Source organism: Macaca fascicularis, chromosome 15, assembly GCF_037993035.2.
Source record: "Macaca fascicularis isolate 582-1 chromosome 15, T2T-MFA8v1.1".
Taxonomy (NCBI): Eukaryota; Metazoa; Chordata; class Mammalia; order Primates; family Cercopithecidae; genus Macaca; species Macaca fascicularis.
Genome location: NC_088389.1, coordinates 84160247 through 84186140, shown reverse-complemented (window position 1 = coordinate 84186140; position 25894 = coordinate 84160247). Strand labels below are relative to the sequence as shown.

Genomic DNA, 25894 nt, shown 5'->3' with positions numbered 1-25894 from the left:
GGGCATCTATGGCTGAACTAGGGAAGCAAGTTCAAGATTGCAATATGGCTTCAGGGAATCTCTGCCAGCAGGAACAATCGAGAATGTAAGAGTGGATTTGGTCACCAAGAAGTGGGATGTAGTAGGGGAAGAGAGCGAAGGGCAGAAACAACCACAGTACCTTTAAGGATCAGATAGAGAAAGAAATGATTCAAGAATCTCCTATGTTTCGATTACTTCCAAGTCAATATATCCAGCCCTGCACTCCATTGGGCTCCAGAGCCATAAATTCTAGAAGCCCTACTACACACTTATTATGAGGGCTCAAATGGGTGCAAAGCCTGTAGGACCAGTCACGAAAAATAAAAGAGAGTACTGTTGTTCTTACACAGGTCAGGTTAAGGTTCTCTGTCTCCCTTCCTCTAAGAGACTACTTCTTGTTTGTTTGCAAGGAGAATAAAAAATATCTACTAATTTCTTGGATGGTGCCCCTTTTATTTTTAATGTCTTTGCCCCTCAAATATATATATATATAATATATATATATATAAAATTTGTCTTCATTAATAACTTAGCCAGAAAATTGTCACTTTGTACCCCACATAAAGCAAAGGAAGTTGTAAATGGTTTTGTCATTGGTCCACAATTTCTGCCAAAGGAAGAGTAAATGATTTAAAGGAAAAAAAAAATCAGAATTTCTGCCTTGACTGAGAAGTTATCAGGGACGTCCCTGCAGAGATTTGGCTATAAGACCAAAGGTCATACATCTACCCGTGTTCACTCCCATACATGAAGGGAAAAATGACAAATTGGGGGTCTAGGGCACTTTCCATGCATTCTTTAAAGGATCAGATACAGTTTTGTTTGTTTTTGAGATGGAGTCTCTGTTGCCCAGGCTGTTTTTGAGATGGAGTCTCTGTTGCCCAGGCTAGAGTGCAGTGGTATGATCTCAGCTCACTGCAACCTCCACCTACCAGGTTCAAGTGATTCTCCTGCCTCAGCTTCCTGAGTAGCTGGGACTACAGGCGTGCACCACCACACCTGGCTGATTTTTGTATTTTCTGTGGAGACGGGGTTTCACCATGTTGGTCAGGCTGGTCTTGAACTCCTGACCTCAGGTGATCCCCCTGCCTTGGCCTCCCAAAGTGCTGGGATTATAGGCATGAGCCACCACGCCAGGCCAGATATAGTTTTAGCTTTGTGGTCTAGTCTTTTTTGCAATTATTCAGTTCCGTCAATGGATTGCCAAGTAGCCATAGACAATATGTAAATGAATGAACATGGCCATGCAATAACATTTTATTTACAAAAACGAGCAGCAGCCCATATTTGGTCCCCATGAATCAGAGTTTGTGAATTCCTGCTTTGTGAATGATTGGAAACGCTTCACCTCAGAATGGAGAAGGATATAGTGGAGGGAGACTGCCTAGTTTTGTTCCCTGACTCTAACACTACTAAGTGTGTATTACTTAATTACTGATGCCTTCATTTCCTCATCTGTAAAAACAAATGGATAATAATAGTCATCATATTAGATCGTATGAAGATCAAAGGAATCAATATACATCAAGCATTTAGACCTGAATCTGGCATGAGAAATGACTCAGTAACTGTTATGACAGTTACCCTCAGGTGGAAAGCTGAAGCCAGTGGTGGGTAACATCTAAATATGATTTGCACATTGCTTTGGATAAGAAATAAGAGTATATAAAGGCCTTTCACTGGCTTTTATCTCTTGCTGTCTCACAAATTTTTACCTCATTGGCATTTTAAAAATCAAAAGAGCCCTATTCCAAAGCAAAGAGAAAAATCTCAGTTATGGCAGGTCCCAGAAGAATGTTTCCACAGACCTTCAGACTCCATGTGTCCAAAAACTAATTTCACTACCACCCCAGCTCTATTTCTCCCCCTAGTATTGCAATTTCAGAAACATCTGTTGTCTAAGCTTGAAAACTAAGAACATCTGTCTCCTCCCTCTCAATCCATTCACACCCAGTCACCAAACTCGATCAATTTCACTTCCACAAGATCCTTCGAAGCCATTCATTTCTTTGCATTCCTACAGCACTGAGTTCAGGTTGTCATTATTTTTCACCTGTGCTACAGCAGTAGTCATCCTATCTCTAATCTTGCCCCCACCCCATCCATTTTGCACAATATCACTCATGAACTCTTCCATAAAAGCAAAGCTAAGCACTCTCATCACTCTGCCCATGTCTTTATTGTAAAATGAAATCTTAGCATGGCGTAAAAGTTCCTTAACGATCTGACCTCTTCAGTCTCATCTCTGCTGCCATCTCTCAACTCCTTCCTCTGCCTTTCCTTCCAATGTGTGTTACAGTAGCACTGAACTGCTTGCTGGCCCATCATTTTCCCTGTCTCTCTGCTGCTAACTCTGTACTCCTCTTTCAGATCTCTGGTAGTCTGTTACTGCTGAACAACCAGACTAAGTTAGGCACCTTCTGTTGGGCTTCCACGGTATTCTCTTGACTCATCTATCACAGATCTTATCACGCTGTAATGATCTGTTTGCGTATAAATATTCCCCAGAAGACAGTAAGCTCCATGAAAGAACAGATCCAGTCTTATTTGTGTTTGTCTTTCCATTTTTCCCACAATGCTATGTCCATTATAGATGTTCAGTAGTTTGGTTGAATTAATACACAATGAAACTAAAAAGTACAAAGGAAGAATGAGAGTGGTTGGCAGGCCCTTGGAGGAGGGATCTATATCTGGTCTTTGATACTGAACGGTTTGCAAAAGTCCAGGGAGGGGAGGGAATTGGTGGAGGACAGGCAGGGGGATGGTCAGGGATCCGAAAGTCTGAAGAAAGGTTGATCATAAGGCATGAGGAAAGACCATTAGATTTAGTGACTAGGATTTTCCTGGAAAACTCAAGAGTAGATTTTTAATAACTAGGTAATTAAACTGAGAAGAGAGATTATTTAGAAATAGTGACAGTAGGCATAGCTGGTTTTGAAATGAGTTAATGCTTTGTCTCCTCTTTGTGTTTCAGGATGAGGAAGCGTGAGTTATGTCTAAGATAAGATCATAAAAATAGAAGAAAGACAAGTTAGAATTAAGAGTTAAAGTATGAGGCAAGAGCACTAGTAGAATCAAGAGTCCAAATAAGAGGATTCCCTTTGCTAGGAGAATAGCTACTTAATCTCCAAAGTCAGAAGCAAAAGAAGAGCCAGAGAGTACCCAAGTGGGAGGTTTTGAAGGAGTGAAGAGAAAAGCTGAGAGTTTAAATTTAATGGCTACCGTCGGCTATATGTGGACATAGAATGGGAAGTGCTGAGCTCTCAGAAAGTGAAAGGAAAGAGGAGAGTGCTGAGCTCCGGGAAAGGAGATGAAAAGGCAGAAGGAGACGGTACTTCTTTACTTCCCTGAGGTGAAGAGAATGTTGAATACAGAAATGAATCTCCAAGTCCTTCAAGGAAAATCCTGGTATCAAAAGTAATAAAAAAAAAAAATACTTTCTGTTATATCTTATGGCTCTAAAACACTTTATAGAATTAACTTTTGTTGGTTTACAAATGTACTATAATAATTCAACAGACCTGCTTTGAGTTCATTGTACCTACAGCTAATAAATGGGAAAATTGAGGCCATCTGGAATTTCACCTTTTGACACATTGTGGGAAGCCTCAGCCTTAGCTGATAAAAATGTGGTTCACGTGGATGCAACAGGAAATAGAGATGCCTGAGAAAATTCCATAGGCAATACGGTCTCAAAGTGTGGTGATGAATAGCCTGGGGCAAGCAAACACTATGAAGGAATTCAGTGGAATCAATGGTAAAAGATTGACCAACTACTTAGAAGACACTGACCACATGTGGGATTTATTAACTACCTATACTGCTTCGGATAGCAATACCTACCAAACTCACACATATGTACATATTCTTTGTCAAGGAGTAAGTTTCACTACAACTGCATTACAAAAACAAAAAGTCACTTCCAAACTCTTATCTGCTCTAGCAGGCAACCTTCTCACTCCTCCGTCTTCTTTCCCACTTTTTGCTGTTTGGGAAGAACCTGGAGATAAAACTCTACAAAACCACATAGGCAAATAATGACATGGGGTCAACCTCAGGTTTAGAAAACCCTGCCCCAGAAATCATACCCAGGACTGGATTTGTGAAAGCCAGCATTCTGAGAGACTCTTTCCTGAAACCATCTGATCACAGTTGTACCATCATTTATTAATTACCACGGGAACCACCAGCTGTCATCATGAAATCTTTTATAGGCACACTGTAAATATTAAAAGAGCATATTAAAGTTATACCGTATGCAGCAGCAGCTGATGCTATTTTATGAAGACAATATTAGAGAGCGTGCAAAATTATCACACTACAACACCCATGATCTCTATTTCTTACAACTGCCCTGGAGCATGACGCTGGGCCACAATCTTAACTCTTTAATCACAGAAGGGAGTAATTTGACTGATCATTCACATGGAAGCCAACTTTAACACTTAAACCAGGGTATATAGTTAATTATATAGATGCCTTTTTATACATTCACCAGTCAACTTTTTATTCTAAAAATGAGGGCAGGAGTATTTTCTTTGAATTTTCCTAGGGCAGGAAAGAGTGTTTCCCCTGTCTTATAGTTGAAATCAGTGTGTAGGAGTGGCTCCTAGGAGCCACATGACCTATCTGTCTTAGCTTAGACTGTGTGTCAAGTGCAGTGGCCATTCTGGCAAGATAGGACACTTGTCTGATGAACTTTGTGAAGTCAACCCAGAGCTAACCTGAGGCTTATTTGGGTTGTCTCATAAGACTTACTGCTTGCTCCCCCAAAATCTTCCCCATTGGTCTGTCATAATGTCTGAAACTTGTACCATTGTACTTGAGAGAGAGAGACAACTGGGTCCAGAATCTTCTGTTAAAATGCAAAATATAGATGATATTTTGGAAATATTATTGATTATCTTAGGAATGATTATAGTATTCTTTTTTTTTTTTTTTTTTTTTTTTTTGAGGCAGAGTCTCGCTCTGTCGCCCAGGCTGGAGTGCAGTGGCGCGATCTCAGCTCACTGCAAGCTCCGCCTCCCGGGTTCTTGCCATTCTCCTGCCTCAGCCTCCCGAGTAGCTGGGACTACAGGCGCCGCCACCACGCCCGGCTAATTTTTTTGTATTTTTAGTGGAGACGGGGTTTCATTGTGTTAGCCAGGATGGTCTCGATCTCCTGACCTCGTGATCCACCCGTCTCGGCCTCCCAAAGTGCTGGGATTACAGGCTTGAGCCACCGCGCCCGGCCTATAGTATTCTTATTATATAGGTAGATATTCTTAGGAGGTGCTTGCTGGAGTATTAAAGTGGCAGTGTCGGCCAGACGCAGTGGCTCATGCCTGTAATCCCAGCACTTTGGGAGGCTGAGGCAGGCAGATCATGAGGTCAGGAGTTTGAAAACAGCCTGGCCAACATAGTGAAACCCCCTCTCTACTAAAAAAAATACAAAAAATTAGCCGGGCGTGGTGGCAGGTGCCTGTAATCCCAGCTACTCGGGAGGCTGAGGCAGGAGAATCACTTGAACCCAGGAGGCAGAGGTTGCAGTGAGCCGAGATCGCACCATTGCCCTCCAGCAGCCCAGGTAACAGTGCAAGACTCTATCAAAAAAAAAAAAAAAAAAAAAAAAAAAAAAAGGTGGAAGTGTCTTGATATTTGAAATTTACTTTCACATGTTCAAACAATACAAAAATATGTAGTGAATACACATATACACTCATTCATACAAGTTGAGATATAAAGCAAATATGACAAAATGCCAACAAATTGTTGAATTAAGGTAGAATGTACAGAAGTATTTTTGGTACTTTTTTTCAGCTTTGTTTTAAAATCTTCATAATTAAAAAGTGAAAAAAACTTAGATATCTGAGCATACCCCCAAACCCACTGAATCTGCATCCTTGGGTATGGGACCCAGAAAGAGGCATTGCCAGTAAGTGCCTGAAGTAAGTTTTAGGGCCAGTAATAGTGGAAAATTATCGAATTATAATGCTAAATACTGATGGAAGAATAAGTGTAATGACTATGTGATAAAAAGTGCAACTTAGAAGAAGGATGGAGCAAGATGGTAGAGTAGTACTCTCCAGTGATTGTCCCCCAACAGAGATATCAATTTGAACAACTACCCACATGCAAAAATACCTTCACAAGGGCTAAGAAAAACAGATGAGAGATCACAGTGCCTGGTTGTAGCACAAAAATAAGAAAAGATGCATTGAAGAGGGCAGAAGGGAGAGTTTTACATTACCTGTGTCACCCCTTCCCAACTCCAAGCAGCACAGCACAGAGACAGACACTGTCCACTTAGGGGATAGAGAGGGAAGTGAACTTAGGACATTCTCTTGGGCCCCAACACTGGGCCCACTATTGTGAAATTCAGTACCATGAAAACTCCCCCACAGTCTTTTACACAATTACCCTGCAGAATGAGTCTCAGCACCAGTCAGGTCTATACTACCCCAGATTTCAGGCTGGCATGGTGAACTCAATCTCTTTATCACCATCAGGCCAACTTTAGTGGTTCTGGGCTCCATACAGCTCTCAGCAGCAGGGAGTCCTCAGTGTCCTCAGGCTTCTGGTATGCCTCAGCACTACACCAACCACAGCAGGCCCCAGGCTTCAGGCAAAGCTGAACCAGCCATAGTGGGACCCCTGGGCTTCTGGCAGGCCAGAAGCCTGGGGTTTCTCAGTGCTATGCCAGCTGCATCTGTCCTGGGCTTCTGGTATTTGTGGTGCACCAGGCTTCTGTGTGCCTGCTGCAAAACTTTCTCAGAAAAAGTCAGTTGGTGAAGACTATAATAAGCACATACTTCTTCAAATGCAAAGACATCAACACACGACTACAAGGAATAAGAATAATCAAGAAAAGGCTGGATGCAGTGGCTGATGCCTGCAATCCCAACACTTTGGGAGGTCAAGGCATGGGGATCACCTGAGGTCAGGAGTTCATGACCAGACTGGCCAACATGGTAAAACCCTGTCTGCACTAAAAATACAAAAATTAGCTGGGCATGGTGGCTGACGGCTGTAATCACAGCTACTTGGGAGGCTGAGGCGGGAGAATCACTTGAACTGGGGAGGCAGAGGTTGCAATGAGCCGAGATCATGCCACTGAACTCCTGCCTGGATGACAAGAACAAAACTCCATCTCAAAAGAAAAATAATAATAATCAGGAAAACATGACATCACCAAATGAACAAAATAAAGGGTCAATAACTGACTCTAAAGAAATGGAAATGCATAAACTGCTTGACAAATAATTCAAAATTATCATTTTAAGGAAGCTCAGCAAACTTCAAGAAACAGAGAATCAATGCAATGAAGTGAGGAAAACAAGTGACCAGAATGAAAAATGTAATACAAAGACTAAAATAATTTTAAAGATTCAAACAAAATCCTAGGAGTGAAAAATACAATGAATGAAATGAAAAATTCAATAGAGAGCAATAGGTCATAGACTTGATCAAGCAGAAGAAAGAGTCTGTGAACTCTAAGACAGAGTACTTGAAATTATGCAGTTCCAGGAGAAAAAGAATAAAATGGAATGGAAAAAGCTTATGGGATTTATGGGACATCAAAACAGCAACTGTTCTAGTCAAAGCAACTAAAGAAGAAGAGTAAGATAAAAGAGCTGAAAACTTGTTTAAAAAAATCATAGAAGTAAACTTCCCAAATCTGGAGAAATATATCCAGGTACGGGAAGATCAAAGGTTTCTGATCAGATTCAATCAAAATAAGAATACCCTAAGACATATTATAATCAAATCATAATCAAACTGTCAAAATCTGAAACAAAGAGAGGATCTTAAGAGCAGCAAGAGAAAAGATGCAAATAACATATAAGAGTGTTCCAAGATAGCCAGCAGAGACTTCTCAGCAGAAATCTTACAGGCAAAGAAAGGGTAGGGTGATATATTCAAATTACTGAAGGAGAAAAAAACCTGCCAGTCAAGGATAATGTACCAGCAATGCCGTCTTTCAGAAACGAAGGAGAGATACTTTCCCAGACAGACAAAAGCTGAGGGAGTACATTGCCACCAGACTTGTCTTACAAGAAATGCTAAAAGAAGTTCTTCAAGCTTAAATAAAAGAATGCCAATGAGTAACACAAAAACACCTAAAAGCATAAAACTCACTGGTAAAACTTAGCACACAGTCAAATTCAGAATACAGATGCTCCTGAAACAATGGGCATATCATAACCACATCATAATTTCAGGAGCATCTGTATTCGAATTTATGATGGGGTTATGATATCCCCATTGTAAGTAAAAAACATTTCAGGTTAAAAGCGCATTTAATGCTGACAACACAGCCGACAGTCCCTGACTCATCATAGTTTGACTTACAATGTATTGACTTTGCAATAGTGACGCACATTCTAGTAGAACCCATCATAAGTCATAGGAAGCTCCTCAACCTGTGATGAGGTTACATCACAATAAAACCACCATAAAGTAAAAAATTTGTTGGTTAAACCATTGTAAGTTGAGGACTAATACTGTAATAGTGGTGGATAAATCATTTACATCTTTAGAATGAAGGTAAAAAAACCAAAACTATTAAAAATGATAACAGCTACAATAATTTGTCAAGAGACATGCAGTACAAAAAGATGTAAATTGTGACATGAAAAATTCAAAACATTGGGGGAGTGGAGTAAAAGTGTAAAGATTTGTTTTACTTTGCAATCAAAGTTAAGTTTTTATCAGCTTAAAATAACCTACTATAACTATAAAATTTTTTTCGTAAGCTTCATGTTAACCACAAAACAAAAACCTATAGTAGATGCACGAAAATTAAAAAGCAAGGAACTGAAACATACCACTAGAAAAAACCACTTCACTACAAAGGAAGTGAAAAAGCCACAAAGCCACAAGTGAGGAAGAAAGAAACAAAAGATCTAGAAAAAAACAAAACAAAACAAAAAAAACTACCTATCAATAATTACATTGAATATATATGGATTAAATTTTCCAATTGAAAGACATAGAGTGGCTGAAAGTATTTTAAAAAAAACAAGACCCAGTGATACGTCGTCTACAAGAAACTTGCTTCACCACAAGTACACACATAGACTGAAAGTGAAGGGATGGAAAAAGACATACTATGCAAATTGAAACAGAAAAAGAGCAGGAGTAGTTATATGTATATTAGGCAAAACAGACTTCAAGTCAAAAACCATAAAAAGAGACAAGGAAAGTCATTATATAATATTAAAGGAATCAATTGAGCAAGAAGATACAACAATTGTAAATATATACCCACCCAACATCAGAGCATCTAAATATATAAAGCAAATATTTATAGGTATAAAGGGAGAGATATACTGCAATAAAATAACAGTAGTGGACTTTAACACTCCATGTTCAGCAATTGACAGATCATCCAGACTAAAAATCAATAAGGGAATACAGAACTTCAACTACACTGTAGATCAAATGGACCTAACAGACATATACAAAACATTCCATTCAACAGCTGCAGAATATACATTTTTCTAAACTGCACATGGAACATTCTTCAGCATAGATTTTATGTTAAGCCACAAAACAAGTCTTAACAAATTTAAGAATACTGATATCCTATCAACCATCATTTCTGATCACAATGGTGTAAAATTAGAAATCAATAACAGGGGAAACTTCAGAAAATTCACAAATACATGGAAATTAAACAACATAATCCTGAACAACTAATAGGTCAATGAAAAAATTTCTTGAGACAAATGGAAATGGAAACACAACATACCAACCTATGGGATCCAGAAAAGACTGTTCTAACAGGGAAATTTAAAGAAATAAACACCTACTTCAAAAAAAGAAGCAAGAACTTAAATAAACAACCTAATGTTACAAATTATAAAGCAAAAACAAAGCTCAAAGTTGGTAGGACAATGAAAGTAATAAAGATCAGAGCATTATCAAATGAAATTAAAACTTATAAAACAATAGAAAAGAGCAACAATTTTGAGTTGGCTTTTGAAAAGATTTTTTTAAAAATCAACAAACCTTTAGCTAGAATGAGAAAAGGAAAAGACGACTCAAATAAATACAACCATAAATTAGAAAGAAAATATTACAACTGATTCAGCAAAAATACAAAGTATCATAGAAGACTATTATGAACAATTATATGGCAATAAATTGGATAATATAGGAAGAATGGATACATTTCTTGACACATACAACCCACCAAGACTGAATTATAAAGAAATAGAAAACCTTGACAGACCTATAATGACTAAGTAGATTGAATTGGTAATAAAAAATCTCCCATCTGGTTTTTGTCATTAGTTCTGTTTATGTGATGAATTACACTTATTGATTGGTGTATGTTGAACCAGTCTTGCATCCCAGGGATGAAGCCAACTTGATGGTGGTGGATAAGCTTTTTGATGTGCTGCTGGATTTGGTTTGCCAGTATTTTATTGAGGATTTTCATATTGATTCTTACCAGGGATATCGGCCTGAAGTTTTCTCTTTTTGTTGTGTCTCTGCCAGGTTTTTTGTATCAGGATGATGCTAGCCTCATAAAATGAATTAGGGGAAGTCTCTCCTTTTCAATTGTTTGGAATACTCTCAGAAGGAATGGTACCAGCTCCTCTTTGTACCTTTGGTAGAATTCAGCTGTGAATTTGTCTGGTCCTGGGCTTTTTTTGGTTGGTAGGCTATTTATTACTGCCTCAAGGATCTAGAATGAGAAATACCATTTGACCCAGCAATCCCATTACTGAGTATATACCCAAAGGAATATAAATCATTCTATGATAAAGATACATGCACACATATGTTTATTACAGCACTATTCACAATAGCAAAGATATGGAACCAACCCAAATGTTCATCAATAATAGATGGGATAAAGAAAATGTGGTACATATATACCATGGAATACTATGCAGCCATAAAAAGAAATGAGATCATGTCCTTTGCAGATCATGATGAAGCTGGAAGCCATCGTCCTCAGCAAACTAACACAGGAAGAGAAAACTAAACACTACATGTTCTCACTCATAAGTGGGAGCTGAGCAAAGAGAATACATGGATACAGGGAGGGAAACAACACACACTGGGACCTGTCGGGGGCCAGGGGGAGAGAGAGCATCAGGATAAATAGCTAATCCCATGTGGGGCTTAATACCTAGGTGATGGGTTGATAGGTGCAGCAAACCACTATGGCACATGTTTACCTATGTAACAAACCTGCACGCTCTGCACATGTATCCCAGAACTTAAAATTTTTTTGAAAGTCTGCCATCAAAAAGAAGCCTAAGATCTGATGGTTTCACCGCTGGATCTTGTCAAATGTTTAAAGAACTAAAAGAAACTCTTCTCAAACTCTTCTAAAAAATCAAAATGGAGCAACTACTTTTAAACTCATTTGAGGCCGGCATTACCTTGACACCAAAGTCAGATAAGAACACAACGAGAAAAGAAAACTACAAGCCAGTATCACTAATGACATGGATGCACAAATCCACAGCAAAATACTAACAAACCGAATTCAACAGCAAATTAAAAAGATCATTCACCATGATCAAGCTGATTTATCCCAGATATATAAGGATGGTTCAACAGTCATAAATCAATAAATGTGATGCATCACATTAACAGAATGAAGGACAAATCCATATGATTATTTCAATGGGTGCAAAAAAGTATTCAACAAAATTCAACATCTTTTCATGATAAAAATTCTCAAAAAATTAGGCATAGAAGGAAAGTACATTAATAAAATAAAGGTCATACCTGACAAATTCACAGCTAACCTGACACTTAGTGGAGAAAATTTGAAAGCTTTTTTCTCCAGAGAGCAGGAACAAGACAAGAATACCCGTTCTCACCACTTCTACTCAACATATTACTGAAGGTCCTAGCCAGAGCAATTAGGCAAGATAGATAAATGAAAGACATCCAAATTGGAAAGGAAGAAATTATGTTATCCTTGTTTGCAGATAATGTGATCTTACATATAAAAAACCCTAAAGACTCCATCAAAAAAAAATTAGAATTAATGAACAAATTCAGTAAAGTCTCAGGATACAAGTCAACATACAAAACCAATAGCATTTCTATACACTAATAGCAAACTATCTGAAAAGAGAATCAAGAAAATAATCCCATCTGAAAAAGTTATCAAAAAATAAAATACTTAGGAATAAATTTATTCAAGGAGGTGAAAAATTCTACATTTAAAACTGTAAAATGTTGATGAAATAATTGGAAGAAGAAAAATAAATGGAGAGATATTCCATGTTCATAAATTGGAAAAACTAATATTGTTAAAATGTCCATACTGCCCAGAGATCTACACACTCAACACAACCTCTATTTAAAATACAAATGATATTCTTCACAAAATAGAAAAAACAATCCTAAGATTTGTCTGGAACCACAAAAGACACCAAATAGCTAAAGCAATCTTGAGCAAAAAGAATAAAGCTGTAGGCCTTATACTACCTGACTTCAAAATAAGCTATAAAGCTATAATAACCAAAGCAGCATGGTACTGACATTAAAAAGAGTCACATGGACAAATGAAGCAGAATAGAGAGGCCAGAAATATATTCACGCACCAACATCCAACTGATTTTTGACAAAGGCACCAAGAACACACAATGGGGAAAGGTAAATGGTGTCAGGAAAACTGGATATTCACATGCAGAAAAATGAAATTAGACCCTTATCTCATATCACGTATAAAAATCAACTCAAAATGGATTAAAGACTGAAATGTAAAACCTGAAACTATAAAACTACTAGAAGAAAAGAGGGAAAAAGCTCCATGACATTGGTCTGGGCAGTGATTTATTTTGGATATGACCCCAAAAGCACAGGCAACAAAAGCAAAAATAGACAAATGGGTTTATAGCAAACAAAAGCTTCTGCATAGAAAGGAAGCAATCAATTGAGTGAACAGACAGCCTACAGAATGGGAGAAAATATTTGCAAAATATATGTCTGTTAAAGGGTAATACTCAAAATATGTAAGGAATGCAAACAACTTAATAGCAAGAAAATGAATATAGCAGTCCCCCCTTATCTGTGGTTTTGCTTTCTGTGGTTTGTTACCTGTGGTCAGCCACAGTCTGAAAATATTAAATGGAAACATTCAGAAATAATCAATTCATAATTTTTAAGTCGTGTGCCATTCTGAGAAGTGTTATGTAATCTTGCACTGTCTGGCTTCATCTGCCCAGCATATGAATCATCTGTTTTTCCAGCATAACCATATTATATATATGCTACCTACCCTTTAGTCACTTAGCAGCCATCTCTGTAGTCAAAATTTTAAAAATAGTATAAATAGGGTTCTGTACTATCTACTGATTCAAAAATCCACTGGGGATCTTGAAAAATATCCTCTGTGGATAAGGGGGAAGCTACTGTAATCCAATTTAAAAATGGGCAAAGGATATGAATAGACATTTCTCCACAAGATATATACAAATCTTCAAGAGACATATGAAAAAAAATGCTCAACATCCCTAATCATCAGGGAAGTGCAAATTAAAATCACAGTGAGATACCACCTCACACCTGTTAAAATGACTATTATCAAAAAGATGAAAGATAAGCATTAGTGAGGATGTGGAAAAATTAGCACATTTTTGGTGGGGATGTTAATTAGTATAGCCACTATGAAAAACAATGTGGAGCTTCCCTAAAAAACTACAAACAGAAATATTGTATGACCTAGCAGTCCCACCACTGGGTATAGATGTAAAGAAAATAAAATCAGGATGTCAAAGAGATATCTACATTCCTATGTTTACTGCAACATTATTTACAATCACTAAAATATGGAATTAAGCTAAGTGCCCATCAATAAATGAATGGATAAAGAAAATGTGTTATATACTCACAACAGAATACTATTCAACTTTAAAAAGGAAGGAAATCCTGTCATTTGTAACAACATGGATGAATTTAGAGGACACTATGCTAAGTGAAATAAACTAAGTATGAAAAGACAAGTACTGCACAATCTCACTCCTGTGGAATCTAAAACAAGAAAAGCTCTTATAGAAGTAGTAGAATGGTGATTACAAGGAGCTGGGATGGTTGCTGGGAACAGGTTGGGGGATGGTCAAAAGACAAAATTTCCCTAAGGAGGAATAATTCAAGAGATCTATTGTACAACATGGGGATAGAGGTAACTGTACCTTGTATTCTTGAAAAAACTAAAAGTGTAAAGTATTCTCACCACAAAAATGGTAACTGTGAGGTAATGTGTTATGGTTATTAGCTAGATTTAGTCATTTCACAATGTTATTTACTTCAAAACAATATGGTATAAGCAGTAAATCTGTATAATTTAATGTCAATTTAGAAAATTGTTTAAAGAGCAACTTGTTTTAAGGAGAAAAAATCAACATACGTAAAGACCCTTATTTCCTCTGAGCTAAAAATGCAATTAAGTTAATGGGTAGGAGTAATATCACTCCTTAATTGCACAGAACTGAAATCTAAAGAGCCTGGAAGAGAGTTTCGGTGGAAAACAACAGGAGGATCAAAAAGGGTTAGGAGAACAGCACGATATTTTCTTTCTAGAAGAAATCTGAGCAGGAGTGCAGAATTCATGTGGTGAGTATTCTTCAGTGACTCCCTACCTCCCCATTATCTGACCTTGCAGCAAAATCCCTTGTGGAGCTTTAAAAATATATAGACCAAGGCCTGCTGATCCCCAAACGCCATTTTCACCCATTGGAAAAGCCTCTCTGTATTTTAAAAGCTCATAGGTAATTTTAATACACAACCAAGGTTCAGAAGCAGTTGCCTATAGAATGAAACCCAAACTCTCAGCCAGGAAAATTCTGTCTTCTCTAGGGCAGGATCCTGTCAGCCATCTTAGTCCTCCAATAGGCACAGTGCTTGACACTTAATAGACTCTAAATAAATGATAATTAAATTAATACATCAATGGGCTGGGTGGATGAATAGACTTTAATTAGGAGCCCTGAGGCATTAAAGATAATTTGAATATCCTGAAATGAGGGTAAGAAAGGGAAGGGAGCCCAAGGGGGAGACCAGAGGCAGGAAGCAGGAAAAGTGGATGCCAAAGAAAATTCTACCCAATTTGCAGTTTTTCTTAGAGCTATGACAGGATTTATAATCTCCTTTAAGGACAAGGGGGAGAATGGGGTATAGGGTCTTTTTTTGCTCATATATGCACATTTGGGAGCCCCTTCAATGAGGAGTTTACACTATGTTCTCATAATCCTGTAAAGCTACAGGACATTATTTTTCAAGGCTCAAAAACACTATTAAATCTCGTGGATCTCAGGCCTGAAGAGGGCATACTTTCCGTGATTTACTTGAGCTGGAGTAGGATGTTGACTCTGTCTATCCATTTAAGTTTTCACCCATTTCTTGTCTTAGGTTTGGGCAGGTTGCAGGTTTCCTTTTAATAACGTCATTGTGACTTATAAAACACTCTTATTGGAAATTCCTGTTTTTTGTACACGGGACATGAAAGAGGCGTGTTTCCCTTAGCTGGCAGACAAGAAGTTGTCATATTTCCTTGAAAACATTATTAACCAAGTCCCCACCCATAGGTGGGTCCCTGGTGATTATTTCTTTTGGAGGAAAGGAGGGGGAACAAAACAGGGTAAGAGGGAGGAAACCCACGAAATGAAAATCTGACTCTCCCCTGGAAATGTGGGTGGATAAATGAGGCCTCGCTTTTGGAAAACTAGTATTACAGGAAAGTCCATTCCTTTGCTCAGGGTACTATTACTCACTCATTTCACCACTGCGGACTCCTGCATGTGGGTATTAGATTCAACAAGGTGAAGAGGACCCACTAATGTGTATTTAAAATTCATCCTCTGTTCTCAAAATAGAAACCCAATTTTTCTGAGCTCCAGATGAAGAGGTTAATTCACATGATTTCCAAGGTTTCTTCCAACTCTCTGGCTCAGCTGGACTCCAGGCTTTCTCTCATTTATTATACCCGCTGGTAAAATGTTTGTCTCATGAAAATGTTTGAGAAGCTCATCAAAATTTCGGACCTTCTCCCCTGAAGAACGCCCATACACACATTTATGTACACTCCAGGGCGGTTCATGAGCCCCTCTGAAACTACTTTTATAACCCATACCGGCTGGGCGCGGTGGCTTGCGTCTGTAATCCCAGCACTTTGGGAGGCCCAGGCAGGTGGATTACCTGAGGTCAGGAGTTCAAGACCAGCCTGAGCAACATGGTGAAACCCCATTTCAACTAAAAATACAAAAATTAGCCAGGCGTGGTGGTGCATGCCTGTAAGCCCAGCTACTCAGGAGGCTTGAGGCAGAAGAATCACTGGAAGCTGAGGCTGCAGTGAGCTGAGATCATGCCACTGCACTGTAGGCTGGGCAACAGAGCAAGACTCTGTCTCAAAAAAACAAAACAAAACAAAAACCTCATACCTTCCTAATCTGCTCAAAAACTCCCCATACATTCTTAAAATGTGCTGGCTGCTATTCAAAGCTTCCCAGACTATGTATACTAACCCATCCTTCTAAAAGTGGCTCCCAAAATTCGTTCATTTAGCTTACATGTATTGAGCATTTACCCCTTATAAAACATTAAAATCACATTTTATGTATATGTGTATATGTTTATGCAGTATGCAAATATAAAGCATACAACATACAGCATATATTAGGAACAGAAAGGCAACAAAGATATATACTTTGTTAAGGTATACATAAGTTATTATATAAAGACTTACCATTGAGGAGTTTATAATCTAGAAGGAAAGATTTTTTTTTTTTTTTGAGACGGAGTCTTGCTCTGTCGCCGGAGCTGGAGTACAGTGGCCGGATCTCAGCTCACTGCAAGCTCCGCCTCCCGGGTTTACGGCCATTCTCCTGCCTCAGCCTCCCAAGTAGCTGGGACTACAGGCGCCCGTCACCTCGCCCGGCTAGTTTTTTGTATTTTTTTAGTAGAGACGGGGTTTCACCGTGTTAGCCGGGATGGTCTCCATCTCCTGACCTCGTGATCCGCCCGTCTTGGCCTCCCAAAGTGCTGGGATTACAGGCTTGAGCCACCGCGCCCGGCCTTCTAGAAGGAAAGATTTTAAGACAGGTAAATAAATAATGATAAATTAAAAGGTGGGCCGGGTGTGTTTCCTCACGCCTGTGATCCCAGCACTTTGGGAGGCCGAGGTGGGCGGATCATTTGAGGTCAGGAGTTCGAGAGCAGCCTGGCCAACATGGTGAAAGCCTGTCTCTACTAAAAATACAAAAATTAACCAGGTGTGGTGGCGCAGGCCTATAATCCCAGCTATTCGAGAGGCTAAGACAGGAGAATCACTTTAACCCAGGAGGCGGAAGTTGCAGTGAGCCGAGATGGTACCAGAGCACTCCAGACTGGGAGACACAGTGAGATTCCATCTCAAATAATAATAAAAAATAATAATAATTAATTAAAAAGTGGTAACAGCTGTGGCCCAACAGCCATTTGCTCTTTATTCCTTGATTTTGTTCCACTGCTCAATTATCCTAGACATAACTCATTTTATCTAGCTTTTTAAAAGGGACGGAAGTGGGAGAGACATTGGTGTGTGAATATTGAAGCATGATGCCTGGAACTGCAACAGCCACGTTGTGACTGAGAGAAGTTTTAGCTTGTAGAAAACGCACTGAAAGTCACAGAGCAGAAAGATGAAAGGAACCAGAGTCCTTGATGGAATCATAGAGCTGCTGACTTGACCAACCAAGGAACTGGCTGCCTTCCAGGCTTCCTGTTAGAGACATAGTACATTCCTTCTTAATACATTCTGAAGTGTGTTTCCTGCTACTGGAGTTGGAAACATCCTCACTGTTACAGGTGCGGTAAGACAGGCATGAATAATGGGCTCTGGGAATCAGAGAGGGGATGGACTAGTATTAAGTCTTTAACTTTGATTTGTATATATCTATGTGTGTGTCTATATATGTGCATATATTTGCAACATATGCATACATAAATATATATGTTATGTATATTTCTGTCTTTGCTATCTTGGGACAATATAGCATAGTAAGAAAGAGCTTAGGCTTTGGACTCATTCAGCTTCTCCTATTCCCTAACAGTGATACTGTGGGAAGGTTATTTATTTATATGAGCCTTAGCATCTTTATCTATAAATATTCCCTTCCTCATAAGGTTTCACGAGGATTAAATAAAATGATGTATAGAAAGTGTTTGGCACAGTGCCTGACACATGAGGTAACCTCAGTAGATGATACCTATTGATATTTTTTCTTTCATGCAGACAAAAAATATTTATTGAGTACCTACTGTGTGCTGGCCCCTTCCAGACATTAATTACAATCCTGAAAGAAACCTCCTGCAATATGATACCTGTTTTCATGGACCTCATAATTTAATTAATGATGACTGGAATAAAGATATAATTAAAAGTTGATATGAGTTCTATAAAACAAAGGTTTCAGTGTCATGAAATCATGTTAGACGTGAACCCGAACTTGTCTGAGGGTTAAGAAAGGCTTCACTGGGACAGTGGTTTTGAGCCTGGGGGTAGGGTGTGATGGAGAGATCATCATTCTAGAATATATGGAGGAGTAAACAAGTAGCAAAAACATGCAGTTACTTGTTCCTGGACAGTAGGATTCTTAAACTCAGGGATTATATTTAGATAATCATATACTCGTTTATTCATATTCTTTGTCCCCAGCACAGTGACCAGGCTCATCAGAGACACTCATAAGTATTTGTGGACTGAATGAATGAACCCCTCCAACTCTCATTCTCCCTGTCAAAAAAAAAATGAGTATAAAATGTCTACTTCTAGGAGGTAACAAATATAAAGCATCTGAGCACATAGTAAGAACTCAATAATTAGTAGTCCTTATAAAAGTACTATTATCATTGCCTTAAAATTTACATACATTATCTCTGATACTACATTGTAAGCTCAAGGGTGGCAGGAAATATATCTTATTTATCTTTGAATATCTCAAGGTTCTTAGCACAGTGTCTTGCACAGAATAAATTAAATTATCTGTAAAAATTCAGAGGATAAATAAAAGTCTTATTTAGGAATTAAATTGACAGGTTAAAGAAATTGTGCAGATTGAGAAAATCAAAGCTAGGTTAACTACTCTCTGTAAGGAATACTTAGCTTCTAGAATAGAGATAAAATACAGATGGGAAAAACCTCTAAAAACTTTGTAAAAACAAACAAGAATTATGTGTGGTGAAAAATGCCCTTATAGAACAATTAATAGAGAATATCATGTACATAATTCACAACGCATTGCTTTAATGTCACCATCTCAGAGACCACTCAATCTAATCAATCTCTAGCATATTTTAATTATTTGCATACCACTTACAGCCATCTGATATTTTTCTTTTTAAGTTGATTGATTAATTGATTGAGTTTCAAATTACGTATCTCCCCCCATAGAATGTAAACTCTATAGGAGCAGTGATCTTATCTGACTTGTTCCCTTTTTGTATTCATGGCACCTAGAGCTGTATCTTCTACATAGTTGGTAGACAAATAAATACATGCTGACTAAAGTAGTGCATATAAAAATAATACTACATATTATTTATGGAAGTATGTATAAATTTGCAAAATCATAAAAGGGAATTCAAAGTATAAGCAGGAATTTTTAAGGGTGTGATGTTTTATAGGCAAAAGCTTGGGGAATAAGACTCAGTGTGGTGGTCAGAAGGAACTTTACTTATATCTGAAATGGCTTATTAAAGAAAAGACTAGAAGCAAAAGATGACAAAATAGTAACTATTTATTTTGGTGATGGGAATTTCAGTGTTATGTTATTCTTTGCACTTCTCTGTGTGTTTTCAGTTTCTCAAAACAAATTTAAAAATAGAAGGTCTGAATGGAGAAGAATAAATTAATCCCTTGTAGTTTTACAGGATCTAAAGTTCTCTGAAGTGTTGTTATATACACTTGACCATCACAATAATTTTGAGGTAGTTATTACCAGCCTTATTTTATATGAGAGGAAAATGAGACCAAGATTTATGAAGAGGCATGCCATGAGGACCAACCACATCAAGGAAATATTTGCCTGATAACCTGACCTAGAGATGATTTCTTTTTTGAAATATAACATCAAAATCCTTCAGATACGAGAGAGCTAGATAAGAGGTGAAAAGAAATTAGCTTTGAGGCCTATAGGCAAGAGACCTGGAAGAGTTCAATATAAACTGACAAAGAACAAATGAGCAAATATTTTAATTCAAAATAGAAAATATTCTCCAAATGCTCTTAGGCAAATTGTTGCAACTTTTAAAGGCTTGCTTTTCTTACCCATAAAATACAGTGATTACCTACTTTATATAATTTTTGTGAGGATTAAATGGTTTACTTTTTGTAAAAGACAGCACAGTATCTGGCACTTAATAAATGTTCAATATTTGTGTTTTTCCTCTTGGTTTCTTATGCTCCTACATATTATGTTCAACCATTGTAAATTGCCTTTTTTGTAAGTAAAAATGATTGAATATGAGCAATTTCGTTGAGTTTCATGCAATTATTCTATAAATGTAAGGTTTGATACCACTATCAACTATCCCATCTAGAATTTACATGCAAGTGAAGGGCAGACCAAAATTTGAATAAAACAGATAATTGTTTGGGGTTTGGGCTTGAGAGTCTATTTGCAAGGATGGATGAAAGGGATTTACAAGTACGTAAGGAGAAGGACAGTCCAATTGGCAGAGATGGGTTTTCATAATCAGGGTTAGGCAATTGCAATCATGACAGCTGTTTGATAGCTTTTGGCACCAAAACATATTGACCAGCTGAGATATCATTAATGCTTAACAATTTTATCCTTATGACCATATCTTGGCCAACTAGGTTGCCTTTGACCACCAAAGGGTATAATAATATATTCCAATGTAAATGCCATGTGTGTATCTGTATAACTCATATTCATGTTGATGTGTTGCATAATATATACTAAATATAAATGCCTTTGCTTCTTTAGAATGTCATGTTAGATGGTGTGATTAAAGAGGAATAGAATTAAAATATAAACTGATTTATTTAAAACAACAGTTATTCTGGGAAATGTGTGTGCACTAAAAGTAAAAGAAACCTAATTATTAAAATAATTTTTAAAAATAAAAATTTGAATAACTAGTCTAGAAAAAGTAGTCTGGGAAAAGGCAGTTCTGTACCATATATGTGTAAAAATTAATACAGGCAGGAGAGAGGTGATTGAGAGACTTAAACAGAAGGCTGCTTACAGATCAGAAGAAACCCTTGGGCCAGTGTCATAAGTCTATGAAGATATTCCAGAAATGCTTCAAGTTAGGTAATCTCCTGATAGTACCTTTAAGTTATGAGATGAAACAAATAAGGGAAAAATATAAGAACATTTTTCAGAATGCTTCATATACTAAAATTTAATGCATTAAAATATCCAGAATATTTTCAGAACCTGTAATTTTGTCATTTGCTGAATAAAATTTATAGTACAAAGTTGTATTAAATAGCAAAAACCAGTCATTCAAACATAGAAACTTTACTACCTAACTCAAAATGCATGTGAGTAAATAATTTCGCCTGAAGATTGAATTCTTGGGGGTTACTTTCATTAGCATCTCTGGATTGATCTTTAAACCTGGTAGTGGTCATGTATTTTTCCTTCCTCATAATATAGGTACTTGTTTGGCTACCAGTGATTGTTCCTCTTCCCTATATAAACTACTAAAAGTAACATCACTGTTCCTTCTTCAAAGTCAGACACCTGACATTAAGTACTTTATATGAGGAGTATTGTTAAAAAGGAGGCAACCAAGCAAATTACTCCTGACATCTGTGGAAAGACTTAATCATCTGATAGAAGTCAAGTAAAACACTGCTTGGATTGCAAAAGTAACTACAAGTATGAGAATCTTTCCTACAAATACTTTACCTACCCTTCCTTCCTTCCTTCCTTCCTTCCTTCCTTCCTTCCTTCCTTCCTTCCTTCCTTCCTTCTCTTCCTTCTACCTTCCTTCCTTCCTTCCTCCCTCTCTATCTTGCTTGTTTGCTTGCTGGTGATTTGACACACTATTAAAGAAGCCCATTTTTATGGTCTCACTTATTTCTTTTCCTTCTTTAGATGGAGGGCTTTTACCCAAACTTGGAGAAAATACATCACGGAATATTAGTAGTGGAAAGGATTTTAGCAATCATCTAGGTTGGGTCCCTCATTTATAGATGAAAATCTTTAGATGGAGAAAGGTTTTACAACTTAACATTCTATGGCCAGTTAGTGGCAGAACTGAGACAAGGTCCCAAACATGTACCAATAACTAGACTAATATCATTTCCTCTATCGTTCTATCTTAAAACTACTTTTCAAGTCACCTTTCCCTGAAAATGTTATGTACCCACTTAACATTTTCAGACTGAATAATCAGCATCTTTGCTGTGTGGTTTTGCTTTTCAAAGGTAATAGTGGGATAGCTCTTTAAGTCGAAACTCCTGGGATAAAGGAATCCTGGGAGCCAGCATGTAGGAAGTGTCCATCTTCATGCTCCGTCTTCACCTTGCACTGGCACTCCTCCACCAGCATCACCACCTTGATCACGGAGGAAACTTCAGTGCAGTTCAGTGGCAAGTGCATCGTGGTGAACTTGGCAGGCAAACAGTGAGAGCAGAAGGTATGGGAGTGCTGCTCAGCTCCAGGAAAATGAACAGACCCACATTTCCCAAAGCAAAGGTTGTTCTGAACAACTACTTTTTCACAGCCTTCGTGGGTTATAGTCTAAAAAGCAAACAGATTTCCATTACGTTATTTTGAATTATTTCTTTAACACACATAATGCAGAAGCTAGGGACTATAAATCTGAGGATAATATACACTAAAAATTTCAAAGCTTTCCAATTTTCGATATAATTTGCAATATGCAAGTGATGGTATCTATAAGGGCATAGAACCACTTCAATTAAACTTTCTTTATTGAGCAAATTATTAAATAGCCTTTAGGGAATCCCTAAGTTAACATAAAAATATTTTACTCTACACTATTAGTGTCAGACTTTAAGAAATTTTGTTTAATTGGATGTGAGCAATTGAAAAATTCTAATGGTAATTATCTTACATAAGTAATGTGCCTTGCCTTTTTATTCCTCACAGCGCTTTGTGCATAGTAGACTCCCAATACATATTTGTTAAATTGATCATAGAATAGATTAGAACACTATGGGTTTAATTCTACCCTATTCTGCAAGACCTGTAGTACATTCAAGTCTATGAAGTTGTATGCAAGCAGAGTTACAATGTGTATGCTTGCAAATCATTGTGCATTACCTCACCTTTACCTCTCATAACTCCAAGCACCTAGCTTTATGTGCCTTTCAAAATATGTAAGAGTCAAACGTCTTAATTTTAATCTAATTAGCAATAGAATTCAAAAGAAGAATTTCAAAGGAAATTTGATTGCCTGATTCTTAGGAGTAATTTTCTAATTGCACATGGCCAACAGAGTAGTCATTATTATTTGGTAATTGACTTGTCATTGCTACATATCCTTGCCTTTTCAGGCAGAATACTTAACTGCCTTGCACAGTCAATTGCCCTATTCTACTGCTTGCTTAGTTGGGTAGCATTACTTGACTATAAAATTTTACTCTACCCTGCATTGTTTTTGGTTCAATATCTTCATGTTCAAGGACCTAATGCAAGTTCTCAGTTTTAATTTAACATTTGGAATGTAGGTATTGCCAGAACCAGAGGAAGTAGACAGTAGGGTGCCCCTTTGTCTTAATAGCGTGGAATTGATCATAATAACTACAAATCAGTCAACACAACATGAATCAGGAGAAATAATCTCAGGGGAGGAGAGATAATCTCACATCGATTGATTTTTTTAAAAGCTCATATGAGAAAATAAATGAAATCACTTTTTTGCTATCATAATACTAGAAATGATATGACAACTTTTGCCTGAGAACCTCAACATACTTTGAGGTTGTGGGATAGCTTTAGTAAGCCATTAAAGAAGCCCCTTATAAACCTGTAAAGTAGTTAAGTACGGAATATGGGGATGAAGACCATTGTAAATGGATATGAGAGTGTTTGGGGAGGAGTCCAAGGCACCCCACCTTATCAACAAATGGAGTTGACCTGCTCATCCACATATGAATAGAGTGCAGAAAGATAGCTACAGAGGAGTTCTGGTGATTACTCTAAATTCTCAGTTTCCTAACTGAGGGTACAGTCTGACTCATATCTCTGAGTAGATCACTTCCAATGCAAAAATAAATGAATAAAACAAAGCTCTGTGTCTTCAATGTGAATGATTACTGATATTGACAGATTCATCATATCATTCTTGCAGCATTTCCAGAATGCCAAGAAAAAATGGAAAGGTCAGAAGGAAACTTAACATTTGCCAAATCCTATGATGAATGCCTAAGGACCAAATCTGTAGTTAAGCTAGAGTCAGGCTCCCAACAGCCTTTTCCCTTACTCTCCATCCATCCCAGTTGTCCACTACCACCTACAAACCCTTACCTGCTCTCCCCACAGAACACATACCTGGCTGAAAGGCACTGTCCTGCAGGTCTCCCAATGTACTTCATGGCTTTTGATGGGCAAGATGACCCCCTGAGAAGCCGGACTTTTCCTGAACATGAAGTGGTGCCAGAATTTCTTGGCTTCTTCCCGAAGAGGAGATTTCTCCATTTTCATCCCGTCTATCGGCTGGATGAGGGACTGGTTCCCAGGTGGGAAGTGCTCACTATCTGAGTCCCTGGATGGACGCATTTCTCTCTCAGGCTTCTTCCAGAACCTGCCAAATCTGGACAGCATCTTCTCTCTCTGCCGCTGGCCTTCCCCTGCAGGGCTGGTGCCTACAAGGTGTGGCACTGCGACAAACAGATCTGGCTTCTCCTCAGCTTCTTCATGGTTGCTGGTGGGGAGCTCTCTTTGATTCCTTGGCAGGAGTGCAGGGGAAAGAGAATTCTGGTTCTGGCGGCCATCCTGGTGCCGTGTGGCCTTTCCTAGAGGCAGGAGTACTAGCAGCTGCAATAAGAGGAGATGCATGCTGTCAGGGGCCCAAGCTTCTTTTGTAAATGATGAGGCCCAAAGGAGAGGCTCATTCTCTGCAGGACTGGGAAAAAGGAAATCGTATATATAGATACCTGCCTGGCGGGATGGGAAGGCAGGTGGTCAGTAACCAGGCAGAGTAAACACATTTATTGTTTGCTTGAAATGTGTAGTGCTAATGGCCTCCTGCCGTCACTTTGGTTTTGTGTATTTTAAAAGGCCCCAGTGAAAGCCTGGGACCCAGGGGGTAATTAGCTGAGAGTTTAGCTATGTCTGAGGCTTAAAGAGCAGTATTAGCAAAGACAACACATTCTTTGCCTAAATTTCCCATGGCTGTTGTCAGAAGAAGGACTAGAGTCAGCTCACATTTGCTGTGCATTTGCATTGGGCTGGAATAGAATAGACAAGATATGTTGCTGTGAGAGAAGTATATTGGATAAAAATTAAAGGCATACATTTAGAAAAAGCCCAGGCCTTTAGGAAGGCTACACACACACACACACACACACACAAAGAAGTATATCAAAATTGTAAGGAGAAGAAAGGAAGAGCTAGAAGGATGTTAATTTTTTTGATCAACGGACATATTGCTTTTTACTTATATGTGAATTGGGGTTATTGATTTTTGCATGGTAACTGAGTAAAGGGAATACATTTTCCTTTCCACACATAGAAACTCCCAATTCCCAAGTTAATCCTCTCACATTAAGAATCAATTACTGGGTGCTAAATTTCACAACTGGTCAGTCATCAGATAAACTCTTCCAATTGTTCACATGTTTCTCAACAGGATACCACGTAATAGACTGACAGCTCATCAGTCTTCAATGAGGTTGGGGAAACGTCTCCCTCCAGCCATCCTAGTGATTTTATTT

At 38.1% G+C, this 25894-nt stretch overlaps 1 protein-coding gene across 1 annotated transcript; it reads right to left on the bottom strand.

Moving 5' to 3' along the window:
• Positions 1 to 21356: 21356 nt before the first annotated feature.
• CER1 (cerberus 1, DAN family BMP antagonist) lies at positions 21357 to 25077 on the bottom strand. Its single transcript, XM_005581704.5, has 2 exons — positions 24510 to 25077; positions 21357 to 22733 (listed from the first exon to the last, which is right to left on the bottom strand). The coding sequence occupies exons 1-2, from the start codon at positions 25014 to 25016 to the stop codon at positions 22437 to 22439; spliced, it is 804 nt and encodes a 267-aa protein (XP_005581761.1). The 5' UTR covers positions 25017 to 25077; the 3' UTR covers positions 21357 to 22436.
• Positions 25078 to 25894: the final 817 nt, after the last annotated feature.

What these genes read in the sequence shown, in the direction of transcription:
- CER1 (XM_005581704.5), bottom strand. Translation starts at nt 25,016, where the DNA reads ATGCATCTCCTCTTATTGCAGCTGCTAGTACTCCTGCCTCTAGGAAAG. An exon ending in GGACAGTGCCTTTCAGCCAG is followed by an intron (nt 22,734 to 24,509) that starts GTATGTGTTCTG and finishes TTTGCTTTTTAG; the next exon opens with ACTATAACCCACGAAGGCTG.